General features: G+C 48.5%; 1 protein-coding gene across 1 annotated transcript; it reads left to right on the forward strand.

The window, feature by feature from the left end:
- The first annotated feature begins 188 nt into the window (after positions 1-188).
- On the forward strand, positions 189-20,098 carry LOC142483504 (uncharacterized). The gene is made up of 16 exons (XM_075583501.1): positions 189-231; positions 418-532; positions 979-1,060; positions 1,991-2,095; positions 3,693-3,818; positions 4,226-4,289; positions 4,955-5,015; positions 8,399-8,484; positions 9,705-9,854; positions 11,408-11,449; positions 12,611-12,760; positions 13,163-13,230; positions 13,797-13,851; positions 15,349-15,418; positions 18,835-18,911; positions 19,820-20,098. Exons 2-16 carry the CDS (start codon positions 433-435, stop codon positions 19,847-19,849), a joined length of 1,266 nt encoding a protein of 421 aa, XP_075439616.1. The 5' UTR covers positions 189-231; positions 418-432; the 3' UTR covers positions 19,850-20,098.
- Positions 20,099-20,791: the final 693 nt, after the last annotated feature.

Raw genomic sequence — 20,791 nt, forward strand, 5'->3', positions numbered from 1 at the left:
GAGAGTTGGCTCAGAAACCGTTCCCTAATTAAGTGTTCCAAGCACTATTTGTATTGGACTATGCACAGATTGGTTGACAGCCCAGGAAATGAGGGACTCACTTGACATTTGAGGACATTTCCTTGATCGAGTCTATCTGTTAAGTATATAAGGACTGATCGGTTTGTATCAGTCTATCCAAAGCCATCTAGAAGAATCCTACAGTACAGTCAGAGTTCTCTGTCAGCTGAGGTAAGAACTTGGTGTGTTGTTGACGTCAGCTCTATACAACGAAGACCAATTTTCAATGTATCAACTATTCCTTTCCCTCGATCCCCAGACTTTACTCGGGCATGAGTTATACGTATGTTGTTGTGTTTGTGGGTTTCTGCACATTGTTGTTCCTCATCTCTCAGTCTTTAATGGTGTTGTATGCAGGTATCAGAAGCCAAGATGTTGAAGCTGTGGATCCTGGTGAATCTTGGGTTCCTGGCATGTATGGCCCAACCATCACAAGTACCGTACTGTTCATCACCAGACCTATTGGTTCCACGTAAGTACAAAGTTCTCTTTCCAGGATAGATTTTCAGTGTCCTTCTTGTGGCTTCTCTTTCTTCATCGTGTTACTTTAAAGCTAACAAAGGCTCTCAAGTGTGAAACAATGATGCGATCCTTCCAGTGTGGCCGTTACCTGTATAATAAAGACACTCACTTCTACACAGGTCCAAAAGTGAAGGAAACACAGTATCTGGTATATTTAGGAAAGCTAGCCACATTGCATTATCCAGTCTTATGTACTTCTCTGAGCACAACTTACGCAGACGGTTTCTAGAGATATTTGTACCAACGCTAGTTTTTTTCCAAGACTGTGTGTACCTGTAGTCAGGCTAAAAGCAGAACTGGGAGTACGTAACTCCTGAGGTAGCAGTGAGGCCCATACTGTAGATATGCCTTCCTGGTAGCTGCAGCACTCATCTCAATAACTTTCCTCATTTTCAGTTATAACAGATGGAATTAACACAATCAAAAGTTTAATCGGACCCCAGAAGGGAGACGCTCTTAGTGTCGGTGCGATTACCAAGTAAGTTGACCAGTCCCTTCTCGGTTAATGTAATAATGTTAACACGTTGATCGGTGGATGTTATCTGAGTGTTACAGTACATTTTACTGTGCAAAAAAAAAAACACAGCAGAAAAGTAGAGCCCTCGGGTGACAGACATGCTGCGCATGCAACAGCCACATGGCTTTTCTTGTATAGGGCTGACACTGTACACAGTGCTGTACATAGAATTCTGCAGGCACAAGGCATCACTCTATGTTTGGCGCCTGAGGCACAGGGAGATACAGTGACTCGCCCAAGGAGACCTTACTCACTGAGCCGTGTCATTTAATGTGCCAGCTCCATAAGACACCGCTCACCTTATTGCAAATTGATCCGTTCCCCTCCTATTAACTCTTTGGCAGCAAGAGGAGCTTGCAATGCTGTAGCAGTGAACAGGTTAATGTATCGTGGGTTATTTCAACATTTGGCAACTTGAAAGACGCTTTATCTACCTAGGACTGGCCAGGTGATCTCTCCCCCGCCACCCTCCTCAACCAATCCCCAATCCCCCCAATAAACGTTACTTCCTTGACTATTAAAATGTTATTAGCTCAGCGGGCCATAAGCATAAATAAATGCATTTAGAAATAAGGGGATAATACCCGTGTTTCTAGTGCTACTTCCTACGTTTTATGATGAAACGTTATATTAAAATACCCTGTTAGTGTCTATTTAATGAGATCCTCGCACAGAGCGCAAGAACCTGGGAAGGGAGACGGGTTCCGTGTCTCCTGTTCCCATGTTGTAAATAAACAGACAATTCATGTTTAGGGCGTACACTTTCAGACCCTACAGGATAAGAAAACCATTTAACTGATTATACAAATAACATTACACTCAATTCTAACTTGACAAACGACTTTGCGTTTCCCAGAATGATACCGTGTAATAATCTCTTTCATTTATCAGCATTGTTACCAAAACGGTCAACATAAAAACATTGACTATAACCCCCAAGCCCGGAGTCGCCCTCGACCTTGAAATTGAACTGGAAGTCACTCTGGGAAGTGATCAGTAAGTACATGTTCCATAATGGGATGGGATCAGTAAGTATATGTTCCAAACTGGGATGGGATCAGTAAATACATGTTCCAAAATGGGATGGGATCAGTAAGTATATGTTCCAAACTGGGATGGGATCAGTAAGTACATGTTCCAAACTGGGATGGGATCAGTAAATACATGTTCCAAACTGGGATGGGATCAGTATGTACATGTTCTAAACTGGGATGGGATCAGTAAATACATGTTCCAAACTGGGATGGGATCAGTAAGTACATGTTCCAAACTGGGATGGGATCAGTAAGTACATGTTACAAACTGGGATGGGATCAGTAAGGGCATGTTCCAAACTGGGATGGGATCAGTAAGTACATGTTCCAAACTGGGATGGGATCAGTAAGGGCATGCTCCAAACTTGGTTGTTTTTTGATCTTTTTCTACATGTTTCTGGATTATAAATCATTGTTCTGTAGCGAAACAGCTTTTCAGAAACACAGCGTAACAAGCTCACCATGTCACTCATAAATATATATATTTGTGTCAACACATTCCAAGGTGTTCAAACACACACAAATTGGTCATACATCCCTTCTCAGAAGTACTGCTGCGGCACAGTTTATTCGAGCATTTGCCCGTTCTGTGCCGCAGCAGTAGCCTGGCGCACGCCCGAGTGTGACGGGCGCACGCCGAAGCAGCGGAAGAGCGCCCTCCGATCGGGGCGCTCTCCCTACCGCTGCCGGGTCCGCCGGGTCCCCCGGAACCCCCTGCCGCTGTCCCGCGATCGCGGGACACCAGGGCTCCCTCGGGGAGCTCCTGGACACGCGTGCAGCGGGCGCACGCTCCCGATGACGCGTGACCGCGCGTCTATGACGCGCGGCACGCCGAGGGGCGGCCACTAGCAAGCCGGGAGATTTCCCGGCTTGCGGTAAAGACCACACTTCAATAAAGTGTGTCGGTAGTGTACATCTTTTATCTGATGTTATATACATAAAAAATGGGATTTATAGATGCACTACGCATGTTCTTGTCATAGCTGCCCACTGTGTGCTAGGAATCCACCGCAGACTATAGAAAAGACCCATTATATGAATGCTGACCCCACTACAAAACCTCTGTGAACTTTACCCTTTATCTGGGAAGAATTGACTGGACTATACTTCCTTCTTCATTGTGTAAGAAATGTATATTTACAAATCTCCACCGGCCATGGTTGGATGATAAGAGGTTAACAGATTTACCCTTTAGTCCATCGTCAATTCTCCCCAGATCATTCAGCCTGATAAAGCTGAAATAGGTTATTCTATAGGTCTCAAAAGGAATACCCCACAAATGACTGTACCCTATTGCTCCTACATGGGACCATGTTCAGGGAGATGCAGTACCCAATTTCATTTGGTTTAGGTAGTTGGATTTGGATATCACTGTATGGCAGGATTTGAAAGAAAATACAATATATTAGGTAATCCCCGGTCAGAGCTGCTAAACCTTTGCAGCATTTCAGTGCTATTGTGACCACGTGTGAAGTCTCAAAAGGGCAGCAAGGCAATTAGGGGTAATGATGTCATGTATTTATTATCATTATACATCCGCCATTTGTATTTTCACCTAGAGTTGCAGATATTAAGGTAATAGTGAAAGTCCATGCAGCGATCAAAGTGGGAATAAAAACTGGCTGCCTTATTCTGATCATGGAGAACCCGGACGACATTGCAGTTACAATTACGATATCGGGTCTGTAAGTACTTTTCTCACCAAACACTCACCTACCAAACCATTCATGTCCAAGTTTTAGGCAGAGATGAACTGAATAGTCGGACACTAAACAGGAAAGACAGGGACAATGAAACCAACGGGAACGATGCTGCCGACTGACACAAATTAAGGCACACATGGTGAACAAATAAAAATACACAAGATTATATCCCTAAAGGGAGACTGTATTTTGAACAGATCCCACAGAAGAAGATTTGCTTTTGTAACATATTTATCTGTAAAAACTATTAATAAGTAACACGTTCTTCCCATGACACTTAGCTCCTCTTATAGATTAAACATTTCAATTTTGGAAGGGCTTGTAGTACTCCGTGGAACAAGCATTCCTTGGTATGTATAATACTGTATATGTATATTTCCCTCTGTTAGTGGACTTCTTGACTCGATATCTGGCGCGCTGACGAAACTACTCAACGGCGTCTTCCAAAAAACGGTAAGTTTTAATTCCGAGAACTTGCAAGCACCTAGTAATTACATCTTCCCACACACGTGTATATGTGCAGGGGCTGCCGCACCACAAGAGTGCCTGCTCAGTGGGTCATTTCCTGTTTCAATCAGACTTCAGATTTCTTGTCACGCGCTAATATCAATTCCGTGTAATGATTGTAACATGGTTTTTTTTTGTAATAGCAAGCGTCTGTGCGTGTGTATTGTTGTAACATGATTGCACAAAGACACCACACACACAGGAATATAACAACACCTTCTCCTATGTGGTGACATATCTGGAGTACAGAAGGGCGATTTTTATTTTTTGCGAATCAGACATTTCCTTTGCGTTTTTTGTATTATTTTTTTTTACACCGGTGATCCATCCGCGGATCCTGCAATCCTTCGGGTTGGATTCCTAAAATCCGCCAGCGGATTGCGGAATCCCGCAGATGGATCATGGCAATCCGCCATCGTGTTGTATCCGAATGGCGGTTTTGGGTTCGGATTGTGAATGGCAAACTCGGGGGGGAAACAGATTCACCTAAATCTAGTCTGGACATACAATTCTCCGCTGTGAATGGTGTTTTATTAAACGTTCCTGTTACCAGCCCGGGCGCGCGTCATTATAATGGAACATGTGCCATGGCGTTTGTTTTTCTGTTGCAGCTTTACAGCGTCCTGCAGCAGGTGGTCACCGTCGTCAACGTGAATTTGTCAGCAATTCTAGGTACAAATCATTGCCTATATACGAATGCTTAATGTACTAGGGGGTCAGCCTGCCCAAGGACTAACGTGACGTGTTTAAGTGGTTACATCAGTGTGACTGCCACGTCATAACCGGACACCAAGACGTATTTTTTACATGTTAAAGTTAGTTTGTAAAAACGGAGGGGCTTGGGGTCGGTGCGGTGTCTTTTGTTCTTATGATATTCCTGTGTCCGGCAAACTCTGCAGAGGCGCCAGGATAATGACAGAGTGGTGGCTTCAAAGAGATTCAAACACTTGGTTGACAAACAATTCCTAATTATGCTTAATTTCCACAGAAATAAAAGCAGCAGCATCTTTGCTATAAGCACCGCTACATTTGTTGAAGGAAAACAATTAGAATGTTCTGTATGAAATGTTGTTTCTGGGTCAGAACCAGGGATTCAAAGTGCATTTCAGGGATAACACCTAAATCACACAACCTCAATCTCTCATGCGGGAGTTGGGCTGGAGTTGTAATATTTTGAGAACTAGCTGTACCCGGTGTAACATACGCCGATCTAGCAGATCTTAAAGCTTATTAATGAAACATTAATCTTTGTTTTCATCCCTCCCTGTAATGCCTTGCTGTCTCTTGTCCTCTCTTCCCCACCTTACTCTCTTCTCCATCATACCCTTCTCCTCTCTGTACTTCCTCCTCCCCTCTTTCCACTCTCTGTCTTACTGTGTCTGCTCCTGTCTGTGCACACTACACTCCCTCCTCGCCTACTTATCCCATCCTCTCCTTGCTGTCTTTCTGTCTCCTCCTCTCCCTGCTGTCTCTCATTTTCCTCCTCCTACTCACCTCACTGTCTCTCCTCTCCTCTCTGTGCACTCCCTCTTGTCCCATGTGCCCACTACGCTCCATTCCCTCTCCTCTTCATCCATCAGTCTCCACCTCTCCTTGCTGTCTCTCTATGTCTACTCTCCTTGATGTCTCTCCTCTCTCTTTACACTCCCTCCTGCCGTATGTGCACAATGCTCTTAATTCCCTATATGTCATCCCTCCATTTCCTCCCCTCCATGCAGTCTAATCTCCTCTCCACACCTTGCTATCTCTCTCCATCTCCTGCTGTCTCTCTGTCTCCTCTCCTTGCTGTCTCTCCTTCTCCCTCTCCTCTGCCCCTACTTGCTGTCTGTCTTCATCCTCTCCTTGCTGTCTCTCCTCGTCCCCTTCTTGCTGTCTGTCTTCTCATCTCCTTGCTGTCTCTCCTCCCCTCCTTGCTGTCTGTCTCCTCCTCTCCTTGCTGTCTCTCCTGCTCCTCTCCTTGCTGTCTCTCCTCCTCTCCTTTCTGTCTCTCCTCCTCTCCTTGCTGTCTTTCTTCCCCTCCTTGCTGTCTCTCCTCCTCCTCTCCTTGCTGCCTCTCCTCTCCTTGCTGTCTGTCTTCTCCTCTCCTTGCTGTCTCTCCTCCTCCCCTCCTTGCTGTCTGTCTCCTCCTCTCCTTGCTGTCTCTCCTGCTCCTCTCCTTGCTGTCTCTCCTCCTCTCCTTGCTGTCTCTCCTCCTCTCCTTGCTGTCTTTCCTCCCCTCCTTGCTGTCTCTCCTCCTCCTCTCCTTGCTGCCTCTCCTCTCCTTGCTGTCTGCCTTCTCCTCTCATTGCTGTCTCTCCTCCTCCCCTCCTTGCTGTCTGTCTCCTCCTCTCCTTGCTGTCTCTCCTGCTCCTCTCCTTGCTGTCTCTCCTCCTCTCCTTGCTGTCTCTCCTCCTCTCCTTGCTGTCTTCCTCCCCTCCTTGCTGTCTCTCCTCCTCCTCTCCTTGCTGCCTCTCCTCTCCTTGCTGTCTGTCTTCTCCTCTCCTTGCTGTCTCTCCTCCTCCCCTCCTTGCTGTCTGTCTCCTCCTCTCCTTGCTGTCTCTCCTGCTCCTCTGCTTGCTGTCTCTCCTCCTCTCCTTGCTGTCTCTCCTCCTCTCCTTGCTGTCTTTCCTCCTCTCCTTGCTGTCTCTCCTCCTCCTCTCCTTGCTACCTCTCCTCTCCTTGCTGTCTGTCTTCTCCTCTCCTTGCTGTCTCTCCTCCTCCCCTCCTTGCTGTCTGTCTCCTCCTCTTTTTGCTGTCTCTCCTGCTCCTCTCTTTGCTGTCTCTCCTCCTCTCCTTGCTGTCTCTCCTCCTCTCCTTGCTGTCTCTCCTCCTCTCCTTGCTGTCTTTCCTCCCCTCCTTGCTGTATTTCCCCCCCGTATCATATGGGAGAAAAAAGAACCCAGTCTTCCAGCACTCAATCACAAACAAATGTATAATTGTAAATTTTAAAATACTTTATTAATGCCAAGAATAAAAAAATGGGTGTTAAAACGTAATTAAACGATGTATTGCAACAGCACGTGACTGTGTCCAATTGTTACCCACCTAGAGCTGGATGGGTGGATGTTGTAATAAAATCCCTTATAGATATTCGGGATTTGGACTGCTATATGTTATAGCTTCCTAAAAGGTATAGGAAAGGAGCCTATAGAAACTCACCCAGAGGTGTTGTCAATATAAGTGTATCCGGGTATGTAATACACACTCACAAGATACACTTATGGCGCACTTGTATTCGTACAGTATAATGTGCAAGGTCAGACCGTGTATTTCCCCCCCTCCTTGCTGTCTATCCTCCTCTCCTTGCTGTCTTTCCTCCCCTCCTTGCTGTCTCTTCTCCTCTCCTTGCTGTCTCTCCTCCTCTCCTTGCTGTCTTTCCTCCCCTCCTTGCTGTCTCTTCTCCTCTCCTTGCTGTCTCTCCTCTCCTTGCTGTCTCTCCTCCCCTCCTTGCTGTCTTTCCTCCCCTCCTTCCTCCCCTCCTCGAGGAGGCATTCTGGTTGCTGCAGACATCCTTAGCTTATTGTTACATTGTTGCTTAGCAACCCTGTAACAGCTGAACCTTTGTATGGAAACACACCTAAGGCCAAGTCCCCGCTAGCGCTGAGCGGGCGGCGCTTGCGTCGGGGACTTGCATATATAAATATATGTAAGTCCCCGCTCACGCGGCGCGCGCAGCACTCGTGCGCGGGCACACATGCTCACATGCGCTTAGGTAAACAAAAACCTATACTTACCCGCGCGCTCAACTACCCGCAATGCCCCCCCCCCAACCCCCGCGTACAAGCAGGACACCCGGCACTCATGCTTGGAGCACTCTCCAAACATGAGCGCGCTCAGCGCTAGCGGGACTCAGCCTAAGCTATATATATAACACACACACATAGATACTCCTCAAAGTCTGAACCTACTGTAAACTGAACCAGGGCACAAGCCCCAAAAAAGCTGGAGAACACACGCATGGCTGCACCGCACACGTCACCCCTCGCCCACACGGACATCTTCATGCTCTCACACCCGTCGCTCAATCTGTTCAGGTGCACCTCTTCTTAACTTGCCGACTCTCTCTTACTTTGCAGTGAATCTCCCTATCGGTGAAAATGGCCTGATCAGTTACTCTGTCCTGTCGGTGGACCTGACGACGACCATTAATTTATTACTAGAGGTAAGTTTGTTACGTGTCCTTGCTTCAACCAGAAATGGGTTATTTTCCGGTCCCTAATTGGGAAGCAGTGCCACGTTACCATTGTTTATCTTTCTTTCTCCGTTACACCCGTTTCAGGGTATGAGTTAGTGGCTTGCCCCGAGAGACTTCACGGCTCTCCATGTTTGGTGTGAGGGAAGAATTGGCACCCTTGCCTAGCAGGCAGCAGTACCAGTTTCTAATTTTACTACACATGGGTCTCTTTATTACAGACAGTGGAGAAAATGTGCGGAAATGTAGCGTTGTCACACTGCGCCATTTTGTGCTCCCGCATGGTAACAAAGTTTAACCAAGTAGACTAATAGCCAGAGGTTTACTCCACATCAGACCTAGCGGGAGACGTGGCACACAGAGATGGAGATTGATGTCCACCCTTCTTTATATGACCTAGTGCCGGGGTTCTCAAGACTGCCCGCCCCTAATGGTTGGGTTTTCAGGATATCCCTGCTTCAGCACAGGGGGCTCAATCAGTGGCTCAGTCGAAGACTGTGTTGAAGCACAGATATCCCTAACACCTGGCCTGTTGGTGGCCCTTGAGAACGAGAGTGGGGCACCCCTGCCTTAGATCGGTCCCCTCACCGACTCCCCAAATGGCAAAGTTGAGTAGAGCAGCTTGACCGGTTGGCACAGAGAGGTGACCACGCCTCTCCCTGCATCCGTGGAAGCGAGAGCCCGTTTGGTGGTCTGCGTCCTGCCGCCAGCATGCGAGATGACGCAACCCCAACGGTGCCAGCCTTTCTTCCCAGGGAGCACCTCTACATCTGGCAAGAATGGGAGGAAACACTGGGGGGGGGGGTGCAAGATGGGTGGGGGTGCAGGACTTATAACAGCTTGAAGGGGCGAGGGTGCTGGTCATGGCAGTAGAGCTGCACCTCAAATTCTGATGTATGCAAGGGGATAACGGGGAAGGGCAGGGTGGCAGACCTGGCTGAGGCGTGTGAAGGTCTGCTTGAGTCTGCGTATGTCTGTGTGTGTGTGTGTGTGTGTGTGTGTCTGAATCTGAGTGTGTCTGCGTGTCTGTTTCTGTGTGTGTGTGTTTGTGTGTGTGTGTGTGTGTGTGTGTGTGTCTGTGTGTCTGTGTGTCTGTGTGTCTGCAGCTGCTGAGTAATGGTTTCATTTGTAAAAGACAGATTTCACAATGTTCAAAAAGATCATTTTTTGTGCTTTTATATATTTTCTAGCTTGTTCTCACAGTAGCAGGAACCGTTCTGGACACAAGTTGCCCCAAAATACCATCTCTACCACTGAATGTCGGACAGCTGTTGAATTATAGAGTTCCTGATTGCCTTTTAAATTCTGTTCTTAGAATAGTAAAGATTCCAACATCAATAGTAAGTAATAAAGTCTGTGTTATACGTGCGCCCACTGACAATTACTCGTTACCAGCAATCTAAGGCCCATATTCACTAAACAGTGCTAAGTTTCAGCATCCATTCATACCCTATGTTGGGTCTGTGCCAACGTGAATAACCTTCAATGTTATGAATAACTTTCCTTTTGCGTGTGCTGCTTTTATATAAAACTAAAAGGTTAAACTCCCCAACAATTTAACTGCAAAATGTGTTTGTTATCTGGGATGTGTATGCGCGCTTTGTACTGATGGCTACTGCATGGTGAAACGCGTGTGCACACTTTGTACTGACAGCTGCTGCATGGTGAAATGCGTGTGCACGTTTTGTACTAAAGGCTACTGCATGGTGAAACGCATGTAGACACTTCGTACTGTGACCGCTCTCCTTCATTGTGAAACGCGTTTGCACGCTTTGTACTGTGACCACTCCATTGTGAAATGCGTGTGTAAGCTTTGTACTGTGACGGCTCTCCTTCATGGTGAAAAGCGTGTGCGCGCTTTGTACTGTGACCACTCTCCTTCATGGTGAAACGCGTGTGCACTTGTTAAAAAATGTACGAGAACCCGCACAACCTGCACTCGTACACTTCTCTGCTGTGCAATCGTTTGAGTGTAAAATGTGTTTATTCAAAAGCAGCAAAAAAAATCAGAAAAACTGGAATTTACCACATTTCAGACATCTGTCGATTCTCTTCTCTGCTTATCTTGCTGCATACAGTTCTAGATTCGGGGTTGTCTTACATTCTCTTCTCTGCTTATCTTGTTGCATTCAGTTCTAGATTTGGGGTTCTCTTAGATTCTCCTCCCTGCTTATCTTGTTGCATTCAGTTCTAGATTAGGGGTTCTCTAACATTCTCCTCTCTGCTTATATTGCTGCATTCAGTTCTAGATTTGGGGTCCTCTTATATTCCCTTCTCTGCTTATCTTGCTGCATTACGTTCTAGATTGGGGGTTCTCTTACATTCTCCTCTCTTCTTATCTTGCCTTCAGTTCTAGATTTGGGGTTCTCTTAGATTCTCCTCTCTGCTTATCTTGCTGCATTCAGTTCTAGATTAGGGGTTATTTTACTTTCTCCTCTCTGCTTATCTTGCTACGTTCAGTTCTAGATTCAGAGTTCTCTTAGATTCCCTTCTCTGCTTATCTTGCTGCATTAAGTTCTTGATGGGAGGTTCTCTTAGATTCTCTTCTCTGCTTATCTTGCTGCATTCAGTTCTAGATTTGGGTTCTCTTACATTCTCCTCTCTGATTATATTGCTGTATTCAGTTCTAGATTCGGGGTTCTCTTAGATTCTCTTCTCTGCTTATCTTGCTGCATTCAGTTCTAGATTTGGGATTCTTTTGCACATTGGCAGAGCGAGTTTCTTGTTCCTCATGCTTTGAAAAATGTTCCAAAATGGCATCAATTTGACGGCCGCACAAACTGGGAGAGTTCCCCATGAGTGGGACGGGATATCACGTGCCAGTTGGAGAATATCACGGTGCCCGTTAATGTTGTTACTACCGGGTAATGATTTCTTGTTGCTTTCCCCACAGCTCGACCTATCCACACTCAAACTCATAGAAATTTTCCCTGGGGTAAGTGAATTTTATTAAACATTCTATGACTCGGGATGTGCTAAGCAGCAATGGCGTGTATCACACACTAACGCAGCGTTAACAGCCACAATGCCGAGTATAACGCAGCGTTAACAGCCACAATGCAGAGTATCACACACCAATGCAGCGTTAACAGTCACAATGCAGAGTATCACACACTAGCACAGTGTTGACTGTCATTATGCAGAGTATCACACACCAATGCATCGTCAACAGTCACAATGCAGAGTATCACACACCAACGCAGTCACGCAGTCACAATGCCGAGTATCACACACCAACACAGCGGTGACAGTCATTATGCAGAGTATCACACACCAACGCAGCGTTAACAGTCACAATGCAGAGTATCACACACCAACGCAGCGTTAACAGTCACAATGCAGAGTATCACACACCAACGCAGTGTTAACAGTCACAATGCCGAGTATCACACACCAACGCAGCGCTAACAGTCACAATGCAGAGTATCACACACCAACGCGACAATATTCCAAAATATTTAATTGGCCCATTTCAATGGAAAAGAATCTTCCCAAGTATGTTTTGTCGGTCTAAGGCAGTTGTGGTGGCTAACTTCCTTTTTTAAGGGCCACCAACAGGTCAGGTTATCAGGATATCCCTGCATCAGCACAGGTGGGTCAATCAGCGGCTCAGTCTTCGATATATATCAGGAATATCCTGAAAACCTGACCTGTTGGTGGCCCTAGAAGCCTGGAGTTGCCCCCTTTGTCTATGGGCGAAGCTTCTGACTTTGTAAAGCGCATCACAAGATCTGAGAATTTTGACAAAGTCCGTCATTAAATCAATGTCATTTTTAACCGACTGAGCCACCTGTGCTGACTCTGGGATAGCCTGAAAACCTGACCTGTTGGGGGCGGGTGGGGGGGGGGCAAAAGAAATACCAGTTTAACATCCTTCGATTGTTTTTCCGCTCAGGGAGCATTTGTGTTAGTGTCAGGATATCCAAATGGCCGCCCCTTTTCTTTAGCGACAGTTGAATGAAAGGTCACAATATTGTGCCCAATCTGTATATTTTAGGTGATTTAATAATATTATTATTATTATATTATACAGAGCATATATGAAATGCCGGCATGACCTCAGGACGATTCACGTTTCTGTGTTTGTTTTCCGTAGTTACTCGATGTTGCTGTAGGAGACGTCCTGAAGGTGGAAATTAACGCCAAAAATCCTGTGATAAAAACAATAGCTGGATCAGCGTCAGTGACCATTACCTTGAACGTGGTCATAAGCAGCGAATCCGACACGTTGATTGAATTAGATGTTGTAAGTATAAAAACGGGCTGCGGGGTACCGGGGACCCGGACAATATGGTTACGCGAGGAAGGGGAGGGGGGCTGAAGTTGGAATTTCTGCGGCTGGGATCGACCCCAGAGGTTTGGATGAGGGCCAAACGTGTCCGTTCCACCACGGGGCACAGGACACCACGGGGCACAGGACACCAGGTGTGACTCTGCCCGGCCTGAAAAACATTGATTCCATCACATCCACGGCTGCGCCGATCCACGTCTTCTGGTTGTATCATTAGAGGGCCCCTAAGACACGACGATTCAGTTGGGGGTCTCTTGCCACAGACGGCATGATGGGTTTTCATCTCAGGAAAACGTTAACAAACCCCCCCCCCCCAAAAAAAAAGAAATACTATTAACTTTATTTGGTTTATTGTAGACCGTGGATTTAGTTGCGACCCATAACATCATTGGAGGCAACTTGGAACTTGAGCTGTGTCTAAACAGGTAATATAATTTATAGGAATATTGGGAATATGTAGATAAGAGAACCTGGGTATACTTTATTAATAGGAGAAACAAAAATGTTACCCATAAAACAGCACAGGTCACAGATGGATACTTACAGCTGCTAGGAAGCAGAAAGTAGCAATGCCTCCTACTCTGTTATACTACTCATTGGCTTTTTCGAAGACCAAGCTACATTCAGTTCCGGGGGTTTCCCCTCCTCCCTCCTCCTCCTCCCCCCCTCCATTAATCCCCCACTCCCCCCTAATCCCCCCTACCAACCCCTCTCAGTTCCCGAGATAATTACCTGTGAAGTTCCCGGCCAAATATGGGGCACACAGGAAGTGGCCACATCCTCAGTTACAGCTTCCTATTGGTCAGTCATTTCAATCCCTTTAAAAAAGATGTCTTTCCAGCCAATGGGCTCTAAAGTGGTCTTATAGAATAGCATAGCTTAGTCACTATGGGCAACAATGTGCTCAGTGCTAGAGGTGAGAGTTACTGTATGCCTTCACAAAAATGTATTTATTCTAGTAACTATTTACATGTTAAATTATTATTTGTAGTGAAATTGAAGTTGAAATAACTGTGGTCACCACACACCAACAGTGCGGCTGCGCAGTAAGTATTCACACTGTAAATACACACGACTGTAACTCTGTGACATTACTGCACCGACACACTTTATTCGAGCAAATACCCGGTATGTACCTGGCAGATACCTGGAATGCGCCACTCCTAACCTCTGACAAGCCCCGTTGCATTTGCCTTCCCAGCCTGGGTTCATGCCTGGCTGATGGGCGGCTGATCTGTTAAATGATAATGATTAGGATTTAATAGGCTGCAATGCTTCGCGTGTCTACCAGATGGCATAAATTCATGAATTGTAATGCAGTTTATATATATATACTGTGCAGTATTGCAGCCAGCGGGAATAAAATGCTTCAATCCCTGCTTGGAAAATAACTCAATGTACTCGGGCAGAAAACAGTCACAAACCTCAATACACCCGGGTATATCCGAATTCGTGGGACTAGCCAAGCTCGAATAAAGTGTGTCGCCAGTGTATATGCCACTGAACTCCGTGACAGTGTAAATACATGCCAGTGTAACTCTGTGACATTATACGGCCACTGAACTCCGTGACAGTGTAAATACACGCCAGTATAACTCTGTGACAGTGTAAATACACGCCAGTATAACTCTGTGACAGTGTAAATACACGCCAGTGTAACTCTGTTTCAGCTTAAATACACGCCAGTATAACTCTGTGACAGTGTAAATACACGCCAGTATAACTCTGTGACAGTGTAAATACACGCCAGTATAACTCCGTGACAGTGTAAATACACGCCAGTATAACTCTGTGACAGTGTAAATACACGCCAGTATAACTCTGTGACAGTGTAAATACACGCCAGTGTAACTCTGTGACAGTGTAAATACACGCCAGTGTAACTCTGTGACAGTGTAAATACATGCAACTGTAATGCCAAGTAATTACAAGTCTCGATTTCTCTCACACTGCCGGGACAGAAGGAGTGAGTGTTTTCCAGAACTATTCTAGTTCTTTAGGGTAATTATATTGGGATAAAATGTATCGGAGTCTCTGAAGCAGCTTGTGTAAATCTCAGCGAGACCCTTTTAAGAACATCAATCAAATATACCCTCAAATGATCTACACAAAATGAAACCTTTTTGCCTTCAGGAGCAAGACATCTTTCTATGTCACTGAAAATAATGAGAAGGCCAAGAGACTTTGAGAGTCATTATTAGCCATTAAACGCCCCCGCTGCCCCGACTCACACTTAGGCCGAGAAGGGAATTGTGAAGTTTAAGAACCAGATCTCATAGGGAGAAGTAAAGTATCTCAACATATTTCTTATAAGCCCAGTATCATCAATGACAGCATACATCCAAGATGGCCGCCTCACAACACGCTAAGGATATTCCCATGGTTTCATTGAATTGGATTACATATTATGTAGCTCCAAGAACGTACAGTACGTGTGTTTCATTTCCTTAAATGAGTGGGATACACGGTGTAAACAAGCATCTGGATTACACAACGCTTTGATTAAACTAAAAAATGCTTTGTTTTCGTTCTGAAACATTTAGAACGCAGCCACCGAAGTCAAGCAGACGGTGATCGATCTACTCAACTTGTACCTGAACGTATGCCTAAAAGGTGAGTACAGATATTTACTAACCCACTGTGTCATATCGCTGAAGTGTTTCTTGGGTGGGCACGGATAATGAGAAACCTTCGATCTTTCCCCGAGCACTTCTGTGGGTATTTCCATTCGATCGCCACCTCCGGCATGCATATGCATTAGCACCAACGCGCTGTAGAACTGGGGCGATATATATATATATATCTACTATATATTTCTCAAAGTGTCCTATGTGTCGTTGTCTGTCTGTCTATATGTGTCTCCCTGTGTCCCTCCCTGTGTCCCTAGCGGCAATCAGATTGGACCTTGGGCCAGGCCAATGAGATTGCTCCCTTGGGCCGCCCGCCCCGCACACACACACACTTCCTCTCCCCGGGTCTCCCTCTTTCCCGTGCTTTTTCCTCCCCTCCCCCCCCCCCCCGCCGCTACAGTCAGTGAGGGAGCGGAGCGAGCGCCCGGGATACAGCGAGGGACTCTCACCTCACCACCCATAGGCCACTCCCTTACCCGGCGCTCTCCCTCACCCCCCCACCCGCTCACCCCCCCCCCCACACACACACACACACACACACACAGAGAGAGCACGTGGCTCTCCCCTCACAGAGGTTGCTCCCTCACCTGGCGCTCTCCTTCACCCCCCACCCGCTCACCCCCCCTCCCCACCCGACCTGCTCACCCCCCCATCCCCCCCACACACACACAGAGTGCGCTCTCTGCGGCATCTCCCCGTCCCAGAGGCCTCTCGTCCGGCTGTCTCCGCCTCTCCTCCGGCTGTCTCCGCCTCTCCCCGTGAGAGGCACAGCACCTCCTCACCGGAGCGTCTCAGCCTCTCCGCGGAGGACCCGAAGGGGGAGTAGGAGGGCGGCCGGGACCCGGAGGAACAGGAGCGCGGCCGTGTGCAAGGTGAGTAAACTTATTTACCGCGTCCCTGACTCCCCCCGCACTTTGCCCTCCCTGCCCTCCCTCCCCCTGCCCTTTGACCCCCCTTGCCCTCCCTCCCCCTGCCCTTTGCCCCCCCTTCCCCCTGCCCTTAGACCCCCTGCCCTCCCTCCCCCTGTCCTTTGCCCGCCCTGCCCTCCCTCCCCCTGCCCTTTGACCCCCCTTGCCCTCCCTCCCCCTGCCCTTTGCCCCCCCTGCCCTCTGCCCCTCCTGCCCTCCCTCCCCTCTGCCCCCCTGTCCTCCCTTCCCTCTGCCCTCCCTCTCCTCCGCCCCCTGCCCTTAGCCCCCCCTGCCCTCCCTCCCCGTCCTTTGCCCGCCCTCCCCCTGCCCTTTGACCCCCCTTGCCCTCCCTCCCCCTGCCCTTTGCCCCCCCTGCCCTCTCTCCCCTCTGCCCCTCCTGCCCTACCTCCCCTCTGCCCCCCTGTCCTCCCTCCCCTCTGCCCCCCCTGCCCTCCCTCTCCCTGCCCTTTGGCCCCCCCGCCCCTCCCTGCCCTTTGGCCCTCCCGACCCTCCCTGCCCTTTGGCCCCCCCGGCCGTCCCTGCCCTTTGGCCCCTCTGCCTCTCCCTGCCCTTTGGCCCCCCCCCCCGCCCCTCCCTTTGGCACCCCCGCCCCTCCCTGCCTTTTGGCACCCCTGCCCCTCCCTGTCCTTTGGCACCCCCGCCCCTCCCTGCCCTTTGGCCCCCCCACCCCTCCCTGCCCTTTGGCCCCCCCACCCCTCCCTGCCCTTTGGCCCCCCACCCCTCCCTGCCCTTTGCCCCCCCTGCCCTCTTGCCCCCCTCCCTCCCCTTAGCCCCCCCTGCCCTCTTGCCCCTCCCTGCCCTTAGCCCCCCACCCCTCCCTGCCCTTAGCCCCCCGAACCTCCCTGCCCTTAGCCCCCCCGCCGCTCCTGCCCTTAGCCACCCAGCCCCTCCCTGCCCTTTGGCCCCCCTGCCCCTCCCTGCCCTTTGGCCCCCTGCCCCTCCCTGCCCTTTGCCCCCCCCCCCCCGCCCCTCCCTGCCCTTTCCCCCCCCCACCCCTCCCTGCCCTTTTCCCCCCCAGCCCTTTGCCCCCTCCCTCCCAACCCTCTTCCCCCCTCCCTCCCTCCCTGCCCTCTTGCCCCTCCCTGCCCTTAGCCCCCCCGACCCTCCCTGCCCTTGGCCCCCCTGCCCCTCCATGCCCTTTGGCCCCCCTGCCCCTCCCTGCCCTTTGGCCCACACGCCCCTCCCTGCCCTTTGCCCCCCCCCACCCCCCCTGCCCTTTGCCCCCCCGCCCTTTGCCCCCCGCCACCCCTCCCTGCCATTTTCCCCCCTCCGCCCCTCCCTGCCCTTTACCCCCCCCACCCCTCTCTGCCCTTTGCCCCCCCCGCCCCTCTCTGCCCTTTGCCCCCCATGCCCTTTGCCCCCCTGCCCTTTGCCCTCCCCGCCCCTTGACCCCCCCGCCCTTCCACGCCCCTCCCCCCTGCCCCTCCACGCCCCTCCCCCCCCACCCTTCCACTCCATGCCCCCTGTCCTTCCACGCCCGGGCAACGCCCAACGCCGGGTATATCAGCTAGTATATATATTTTCCACCGCGATCAATTCCTATGGTAGAGTATGTACGGAAGTGCAGCACAAAACCAGATGATAATATATGCAGATAAATTTGAGAAGCACGCGCACGATATTAGGAGGAGGCGTGTGTATGAGGAACTCCTGTATAATGTGGATTTATTCAGACACTACTTGCAAATAATCAGTTTGCATCTGTGACCACAAGTCCAGGGACACATGAGTGTCTCTTTAATAACATACTAGGGTCAGAGTTATTTATAGGTAGGAATTCCTCCTTCCCATTACCCCCTCGCCCAGAGAAAACCTGGGGTCTCTGCACCCGAACATTGGATTATTTAATCACCGGGGAGCCCCTGGTTTCGGAGATACTTACTGCCAAGGTTCCCACCGATTGCATCTCATCCAGGGGGAAACAAAATGGAGGGAAAATCTCCCGCGTTACGATCGGCAGCGGCTTCCGATTGGCCGGCGTGACGCAGGGATTTTAATACCAGGGACTAACCAGTATATATCTCGGGATACAGGGGGTCCCCGTAGCTGAAAATAACGGTTTTAGACCCCCACTCCGGAGACCCCCTGCTTCCCACCCATGTAAGCAGGTGGTGGATTAGAGGAACAGCCTAGTCTGGCGCAGACCTTCACGGTCTCGCCATGCGCCTGCCACCATATTCTCCATGTCACGTGCGACAAATAAACCCCCATGTGTGAGCGGCACAACCTGTCCTCGTAGTAACAGAGCGCTGTCCAACGGTTCATGCCGTATCGAAAGGTAAATCGCCGTGTTGTACCGCGTGTAGTCCGGCCGCTACCTTGCAAAGCTCAACACTGGCCAAGGAAACCCTACGGGGTAACTCCACCCTACCTCTAATACCCTCGCTGCCTCCCACCATTAACAAAGTAATTTTCACCAAGTTACTGCCTTCTAAGCACTCACTGATGTGATTAATGCCTTGTCTTGCAGTCCCCACTATACCTTTACCAGTACCAATTCCGGTACCAATTCCAACGACACCAATACCACCATGCCAACAAGTCGAGGTGAGCACGTCCAAATTGATCCCATCCCTAAGAACGTTTATAAAACCTTTACAATGCACCGATACTCATCAACGAACCTCAAGGAAGTTATTTTACAGCCTCGATGTGTTACCCAAATAATGTGTCATTGGTATCAACAGTGCAGAAGTGGGAGGCTATACCAAATATATGTGAGGGTTACAGTGGGCATTGGGTCACTATGTTGGGTATACAGAATATATATATATATATATATATATATATATATATATATATATATATATATATATATATATATATATATATATATATATATATATATATATATATATATATATATATATATATATATATATATATATATATATATATATATATATATATATATGCACAGGATTAAGCCCCATGGGCGGGCTTCACTAAGCGCTGAGGTCTGAAATGGCAGTTAATACAAAATCAGGGGGCGATCCCCCTATCCAGTGAGAATAAAGGTTTGGATGTTTATTAGATCATGGGGAAAAAAAATATGTTAGGCAAGCACATGTTATACATATGTTAGGCACATGTTATACATATGTTAGGCACATGTTATACATATGTTAGGCACATGTTATTAAATCACTTTTCTAGCAGAAATCCGTAGTGCCTAGGTCTTTCCTTACATACATGCTATTGGGGGTACATGCTATTGGGGGTACCACGCAGAGATTCCTGGACCAGGAGCACTGGTATTTGTATTGTTTTGATTTCTTTTGGGGAGTGCAGCATTATCCTTCACATTTGTAGGCAAACGTCAGGCCATTTTCTTTCTTCGAGCTTCAATCTCATGCCCGCTTTGGTAAATAGCCTTGTGAATATTGTGTTCTGCCGCAGTGACGCGTCACCCTCACAAACCGCCAGAAAGTAACCGTTTCTCCGTCTCTCGTCAGGCATCTTGCTCTTGTGCCATTCCAAAGTGAAGCCTGGCCTCCCAGCCCCGCGAGGTAAACGCCTTCCACGCAGAAGAGCGTTGAGTTCTTCACATCCTTTCCTTATCTTTTGAATCAAACGCTGCTTCTTCCGCTCGCACACAACCTGGTTTGTGGTTAAAGAATTGAAACATCGCTGTGCGCCTTCAAAGCAAGACGCCCTATGTAACGCCTGGCGCTTTGTGTCGCTGTGTACGCACAGTGTAACCTGCACAATAAATGATTGAATTTTCTCTGCAATTTTGTTTGTTATCTTTTATAGAAAATGGTTTTGACACATTCTCCACTTTCCCCAGTTCATAGCTGCGTGTAAAACCTCGGCAAACTGCCGGTGAAGTGAATGTAGTGTTAGGGCAGAAATCCCAGCCAAATGACATACTCCATATGCATTATTTGTGGGCCAATCATGTCATGTTACTGTGTACACGACAGCTTGAGATGCATACAGCATATGCCCTGGGATATCTCTAGCCTGCCCATGCCCTGGGACATCGCTAGCCTGCCTATGCCCTGGGATATCTCTAGCCAAACCATTGTGACAGGAGGGGGTAACCAGGCTCTATAATAAAGGTCAAGCCCATTTGGTTACCCCTGCTCCGCGTATAAGGGTCCCAGAGAGTTAGCTCTTGGACCCAGTAACATAGTATGATCACATTGTACGCAGGGTAATAACAATGTGTGTGTGTGTTTCCCTTTCCGGGCATGCCATCAATCAGGGATTGCTAGTGTATGAGTTTCAAGGGGTGGGGAGGGGGTTTGCGGAGGAACCGTTGACAGAATGTGCCTGGGAGGTTGGAGTCCTGAGTTACCGGGTCCCCAATAAATGTACCAGGGAATCATGCCTGATTCTCGGATACATGTAGGCATATTGTCCCAGCAATACCTCCCCATGAAAACATAAGCGCAACTCACCACTAGGGTACCCTGCTTCAG

Source organism: Ascaphus truei, unplaced genomic scaffold, assembly GCF_040206685.1.
Source record: "Ascaphus truei isolate aAscTru1 unplaced genomic scaffold, aAscTru1.hap1 HAP1_SCAFFOLD_329, whole genome shotgun sequence".
NCBI classification, from domain to species: Eukaryota; Metazoa; Chordata; class Amphibia; order Anura; family Ascaphidae; genus Ascaphus; species Ascaphus truei.

Excerpts from the sequence above, each read along its gene's own strand:
- LOC142483504 (XM_075583501.1), top strand. The coding sequence starts at position 433 with ATGTTGAAGCTGTGGATCCTGGTGAATCTTGGGTTCCTGGCATGTATG. Across the intron at positions 533-978 it reads ACCAGACCTATTGGTTCCAC|TTATAACAGATGGAATTAAC; the intron begins GTAAGTACAAAG and ends CCTCATTTTCAG. Across the intron at positions 3,819-4,225 it reads ACAATTACGATATCGGGTCT|TGGACTTCTTGACTCGATAT; the intron begins GTAAGTACTTTT and ends TCCCTCTGTTAG.